The sequence below is a fragment of the Pteropus alecto genome, unplaced genomic scaffold, assembly GCF_000325575.1.
Source record: "Pteropus alecto unplaced genomic scaffold, ASM32557v1 scaffold101, whole genome shotgun sequence".
NCBI classification, from domain to species: Eukaryota; Metazoa; Chordata; class Mammalia; order Chiroptera; family Pteropodidae; genus Pteropus; species Pteropus alecto.
Window position 1 is genome coordinate 6,116,199 of NW_006432945.1, and position 7,047 is coordinate 6,123,245.

The following is a 7,047-nucleotide window of genomic DNA, read 5'->3' on the forward strand; positions in this document are numbered from 1 at the left end:
TAGACACAAGTAATTTGTAAAATCCCCTTTAAGGTCTTATTTTCTTTTGTCATATGCATAAAAGTCAGTTGGAAATATTAAGGCATATTCATTCTCGATGTATTTACCTTTACTCATATCGCATTTTTGGAGTGCAGTTCCAATACTGGGTATTCAATTTTAAAATTAAGCTTATTAAAAATAAGTAGCAGTATCAGAATCGTGTGTACATCTGTGTTTGATTTTAATTTTTTCTCTGCTCATCTGTAGAACAACAGTACTTCGAGATAGAAAAGCGGCTGTCCCACAGTCAGGAGAGACTTGTGAATGAAACTAGAGAGTGCCAAAGCTTGCGTCTTGAGCTAGAGAAGCTCAGTAAGTATTCAATTACATCTTTATAATATTTGTGGAGTGTTGAAATCTTCAGACACTCCTTTGGAAACATTTACTTACTGTATATGAAGTACTGATTAAGGGTCATTGTTTTTGCTTATAGTGACATTTTATTTTTCATTCGGTGGCAAAGATTTCCTAAGAACACAGGTCTTAATGGTTAGGAGGCCTGGGTTCTAATTCTGAGTGTTGTTAAAAGCTCTTTTGCCATATATAAATTTAACTGTGTCACTGTTCATAAAATGGCTGGAACCACATATCCATCCACTTATGCAGTTATACTGACCAGATATATGTTTGAAAGCATTATGCACAGACAAGGTAAAGAGAGTGACTTAATTTTTGTTATCGAAAAAGTAAAACCTAGTAGTTTATTATACTTATATTTTAAATCTCTATGTTATAATTTTTATAAATATTTACGAATCAGGATACTTTATATTTAAGGCCTAGTTTCTATAAAAGATGAGTAATTTCCTTCTTCATTAGTTTTCTTACATCATTGAGTCCTAGAAGGTACACAAGATTTTATTAAGGTCCTGACATTTCTTAGGAGGATGATGTGTATTATGTGCTTTGTTGACAGTAGAAGAAAGCAAATGTCAAAAAAGACCTCTACAGAGTAGAGGCATAATAATTGTTATTAGATATAGCTAGATTTTAATTTGATTGGGAACTCAGAAACTAATAAGAAGAGTGGTCAGTACTTCAGCCCTCTTTCTTAACCAGGTTCATGCCCATTGGCTATTTGTTTGGGTCATAACTTCAGCTAATTTTGGCAGACCTCATCTTTAAAACGTGATATACATATGATGGTATGATATGCATACATAATGAGGACATAAATATTTGTAGAGTAGCTAGATCCAGTTCATTATCTATATGTAGTTTTGCCTTGGTATAATAAAAAGCTCTATAGAGTAGTGATGCTAAAGAATTTCAGAAAATGACTGATTACAGCTGCTTGTATGAGAGCTAGAAAAAGGAGAGGGAGGGGAAGATGGGGGTAAACTTAAAAAGACATCTGAAGTATACAATTAGATTTGTATTTTTCATTTTATTCTGGATCTATAAGTTTGGAAAACAGTAACAGCAAAATAGAAAATTTAGACTAATTTAGCAGGTTTTTTGCATTTAATAAGTCAATTGTTTAAATAGAATTTAAGACTAGAAGTAGTAGTAATGTATTTGCTCATTAAATTGCTGACACGTGATACAGATGAGTTTTAATGGAAGAAAGCTTCAAAAACTACACTGTTCTAATCTGCATGTGTTTATAAGAGTACTGAATAAGGGGATAGCCCATTATAAGTGGACATTGTGTGACTGATAATTCAGTAAAAAAACAAAAGCATACTTTTTCTTTCCATATTATAGATTTATCTTTAGAGCGATAAATAAGCTGAATTACAATTACAGTATACATTGTCATGATTTACTCTATGTATATTTTATGTAGCTTAAGTATTATTATTTACTCTCTTGATTTTTTTAACTCAATTTTCTTATTTGTAAATAAAATTCATTGAGGCTTTTTTTATGATTTAATTGGAAGGTGTCTTAGAAAAATAAGGAAATTGATCATTACATATGCTTTTTTCTATGAAGGTTGGCTAGAAAGACCACAAATAACGATTTTGGAGAAAGGATAGCATATTTAAAATTTTGGTCTAGAAATACAGTAAATTTGGGATGTATTTATGAATTTGGAATGTGATTTACAACTCAGCCTTTGTGATACTCAGTTTCTTAATTTTAAAATGTATATAGTTGGCAGTTTGATAAAAACTGGCATTGCAAGTTTTAAGCTTATGTGTGTGGTCATAAAATTTATTTTATCCAGGCAGTCAACTAAAGGCAGTAACTGAGAAAAACAAAGAACTTGAATTTGCTCAGGATCGCAGTATTTCCATTCAGGTAAATGTTATTTCTATGAATAAAGCTAATTGTAAACATAATACTTGAGGATATTTTCTATTCTGATTTTGCTTATTAGTCAATGGGAAGATGAAACAGATGTTCTGTTAGGAGAAGCTGCTAACAAAAACATGTATACATAAATATCTTAATTGCATCTTCATATGTTTTATTAATAGATTGGACATTTCTTTTATTCATTAGAATATATTGATACTTGATATTAAAAACACTTGCGTTTAGCTCTGAAGCTCTTAAGTTGTGTGTGTGTGTTTTTGAATTCTTATTTTAAGTAAAGTGTCATAGAACTATCAGTAGAATAGATGTTCATAGATTCATCTATCTACCCACTTATCCACTTACCTACCCGCCTTCCACCTTTGCTTTCTCTTAGAAATTGTCTACCTAATGCTTACCGTTGCCCAGGCATTATTTCAGATATTGTGATACAGTTGGTGATATGGGTGAATCCACATTGGAAATCATTACCTTAGAGTAGTGATATAAATAACAGATTGACTGTAATTTTAAGGATTGTTGACCAATTAGTTTAATAAAGTGATCATACCCAGTGATTCTTGAATTAGATAAAACTTCAGACTTCTTTCCATTGCTTTTTTAAAATTTGCATTTGATTTGAGGTTGAAAGATAATTCATATATAAAAGATACTTAGAATGGCAGAGTAATAGAATTGATCTAGTGACAATTTGAAGTTCTCTAGGAAAAAAAACTTAAATGGAAATAAACCATTAAAGTTCTTTTCAATAAAAAATATTACTGTTTATATCCTTAATACATGAGCACTTTCAAAGAATAAAGAAAAGCATTCAAGGGTGAAATGGCAAAGGAATTTTAAAAAGATAGGAAGCTACACAAGTGACTAATGAAATGTTACTCTACTTGTTATCAGAAAAATTCACATAAAACAACAGCAATGTAATTATTTTTCCCTTGCCCATGTTAACATTGATTTCTTCTTTTTTTTTTTTTTTTTAAACAACCTTTAGTTCTGGCATGGGTGGCTTGAGAGTGCCACTGATAACTCAAAGAAAACCATATAAATTGCCATTGTCTTGCTGCAAAGCATTTTGATTTAAATATATTAAGGATTTTAAATAATTCTAGTTGTAGGGATGTTTCTTGAGAAATAATTTGAACCAAAGTGTAAATGTAATGACAGCAAAAATTAGAAGTAAATTAAATGTCTTACAAAGGCATGTTTACATAATAGGACACTTCCAAGTGATAAAAAATGATAAAGGAAGTTTTCTCGTAAGCCTGGGGAAAAATAAATTTAAATAATCCAAAATATGAACAGAAATATTGAGCAAATAGATAAACTTTTATACTTTATAATGTATAAGTTATAAGAGAAAGAAAACCAATCATTTTTAAACCACAGCTGATGTTAACTAAAGTGACAATTCCATGTTCAAGTTCCTATATTGGTCAATCCACTTGATTTTCTTATTTAAATGTATTTATGCTTACTCCTCTATATGACAGAGCCAGTTTACAAGGACGAAGGAAGAGTTAGAAGCTGAGAAAAGAGACTTAATTAGAACCAATGAGAGGCTATCTCAAGAACTTGAATATTTAACAGGTATGAAGAGCTCGACTCTCACTTTTCTTTTCTACCAGTGTTAGGAATTAATCCACAGTCTATTTCTATTGGTGTTTCTTTATCATAGCTCAGAATAGAGTTCAGAGTAATAGCCTATATTTCTCCCACTCAATTATCTTTAGATTTTTATCAAAGATTTAAGGAAGCGTCTAGATAAATATACAAATGAAAAATATCTCAAAGAAGTAGTAATTCCAACAACGGTTTACATGCAAAGATACTACAGTATTATAATAGCATGTTGGAAGCAGTTTAAAAGTTCATTTACATAGGCTAAACGCTGCCATTTTTTACACCCTTGCTGGTTAAGCTATCCATAAGCATTCAGTGTAAGAACCAAAGAGGAGAGCGCAAATTTAAAAAGTCTAAAGGAGTTAGGAGGCAGGAACGTAAGATACATAAACAACATAGTATAGAATGCAGTTGACATACCCAGGTGAACATGACTCTTAAGCAGTTTAATGGTATCAGGTTTCTTTGGTTACTCCTTATAAGAGTTGTGAAAATTTTTATTTTTATTAAAGGAAGAATTTTCAAATATTTACTGTTGCTATACAGTAACACTTAATTAAGTAACTATACTTTTCCAGTCTCAGAAAAGAAGTTACTTCAAAGTATATGTAAATGGTGTTGATCACCTAGTGAGTGTAAAATTAAAAGAATTTTTGATGCAAGGAACATGAAAAGAAAGCATGTATATTATAGGGCTGTTTTGAGTGGGTTTTTATATGTATTGTTGCTTTTTTAACTTAACAGATGGCTGTGAAATTTTAATAGACCTTTGGTTTTATATCAGGAGGATTACTGTTAGTTTTGTATATTTAGCTCAAGATACGTTTAAAATAAAATAACCTGTATAAGTTATATGTTTGGTTGGGCGTAGGAATGTGGGTTTTTTATCATGTATTTGTTAAAATTAAATTTGCAATTAAGTATGGCAGGAGCAAATTAAAATAGAGCAGTTAAGAACTACTTACTTCATATTGAATGTTTATATTTTTAGAGATTGCAGTCTTGATATTTGGTTCCCCTGAGATATAATTAGTTATTATTTTCAAATTCTCTTCTGACCTTTCTAGAGGATGTTAAACGTCTAAATGAAAAACTTAAAGAAAGTAACACAACAAAGGGCGATCTTCAGTTAAAATTGGATGAACTTCAAGCTTCTGATGTTTCCGTTAAGGCAAGTAAATAATTCTTAATGTACAAAATACAGTTTTGCTTAAAACTCACCTAAATTAAAATTCTAAGTATAGATAAGTTATCTTATGGTTAAGTAATTAAAAGCTGTATTTTTTTTTCTTGATGTCAGGGAATTAAGCATTAAGATGATTTTATTTGAACTGCTTTGCTTGTATTTCTTATTTAATTGTGTTTTCTCTTAAGAATCCTTACAGATAACTTATTTCTTTTGTAAAATTCTACTTGTGTTCCTTAGCTGCAGACAAAATCTTTTGGATAACTATATATTATCTTTCACTATAAATTTTTTTTTTTTTGGATTTCTTTAGTATCGAGAAAAACGCTTGGAGCAAGAAAAGGAATTGTTACATAATCAGAATACATGGCTGAATACAGAATTGAAAACCAAAACTGATGAACTTCTGGCTCTTGGGAGAGAAAAAGGAAATGAGATTCTAGAGCTTAAATGTAATCTTGAAAACAAAAAAGAGGAGGTATGTTAATAAAATTGTATCTTCATACTGGTTACAACTTATATTTGTGTGCCAGTTTATTAAAAATGTATTCAGTGTTCTACCAAAGTAAATATATTGTAGGGTTAGTGGTCAAATGTGGAGGACACAACCTGTAAACATTTGGCCTTGGAAATTAACCAATTTTTTTATTTAAAGAATTTCAGATATTCTATGATGAATTTTGATGCTACTATTGTCTTACGATGTATCTTTAGGAAGACACATTTAAGAAGTGGTGGTTAAGTTTTATGAACTAAATCCAAACATTTTGTGAGCTATTATTTTTCATTTCTTAAATATACATATTTTCTTGTAAAATGCTTTTTTGGTATGAGGGATTATTTTGTTTTTATTTGGCAGCTAAACTTCATATCGAAATAACATCAGTTGATATAACATTCTCCCTCAACCTAATTCAGCTTTTTGTTTCTAGGTCTCTAGAATGGAAGAACAGATGAATGGGTTGAAAACATCAAATGAGAATCTTCAAAAGCATGTAGAGGATCTGCTGACCAAACTGAAAGAGGTGTAGTAACCATTTTAAAATGTCTCTTTTGTAAAAAATCATTAAAGCACTTATGAAGCTATTCTTTTATAAAATTATTTCATGGCACCATAAAATAGGACACTTTCCTATGATGTAGCTAGACTAAAATAGCTAGAATCAGATATAAGAATAACATGCTATATTGAAAGAAAAAGTGAGTATGGTTAATTTTAATGTTTAAGTGTTCCACTTTAAGGTAAAAATATCATTAATAGTTTATCCTTAAAGTAATTCATCTTTAACATGAAAACTCATTTTAATTTTGCTGTTTAATTTTATCTCTTTATTATACAAAACTGGATTGTTTTTATCTTGGCATTTGATAAGTATTCTAAATTCAATTCAAATGACACTGCTATAATTGTTTTTTTTTGTTTTTTTTGTTTTTTGTTTTATTCCAGGCCAAGGAACAACAGGCCAGTATGGAAGAGGTCTAAATTCAATTCAAAGGACACTGCTATAATTGTTTTTTTTTGTTTTTTTGTTTTTTGTTTTTTTCCAGGCCAAGGAACAACAGGCCAGTATGGAAGAGAAATTCCACAATGAATTAAATGCTCACATAAAACTTTCTAACCTATACAAGGTAGGTACCCTACCCACCATTTTAGTGTCCTAATGTTACATTACTGGATATTTGGTAACTTTTTAAAATTAAATTTTAGAGTGCTGCTGATGACTCAGAGGCAAAAAGCAATGAACTGACCCGAGCAGTGGATGAGCTACACAAACTTTTGAAAGAAGCTGGAGAAGGTAACTTTTCTATTATGAGAAGGTTATTTTGTTTTTAGATAGAAGGTGCTCTAACTACACAAACTTTTGAAAGAGGCTGGAGAAGGTAACTTTTCTATTATAAGAAGGTTATTTTGTTTTTAGATAGAAGGTGTTTTT

The 7,047-nt window shown here is 30.2% G+C and overlaps 1 protein-coding gene across 1 annotated transcript in view; it reads left to right on the forward strand.

Annotated features, from left to right (window-relative positions):
* TPR (translocated promoter region, nuclear basket protein) overlaps positions 1 to 7,047 on the forward strand; it is a 57,425-nt gene that overhangs the window by 2,000 nt on the left and 48,378 nt on the right. The window contains 8 exon segments of the mRNA XM_015586128.2: positions 250 to 354; positions 2,216 to 2,289; positions 3,798 to 3,894; positions 4,995 to 5,098; positions 5,427 to 5,591; positions 6,046 to 6,138; positions 6,662 to 6,742; positions 6,822 to 6,909. Of these exon segments, the coding sequence (XP_015441614.2) occupies positions 250 to 354; positions 2,216 to 2,289; positions 3,798 to 3,894; positions 4,995 to 5,098; positions 5,427 to 5,591; positions 6,046 to 6,138; positions 6,662 to 6,742; positions 6,822 to 6,909 (807 nt within the window).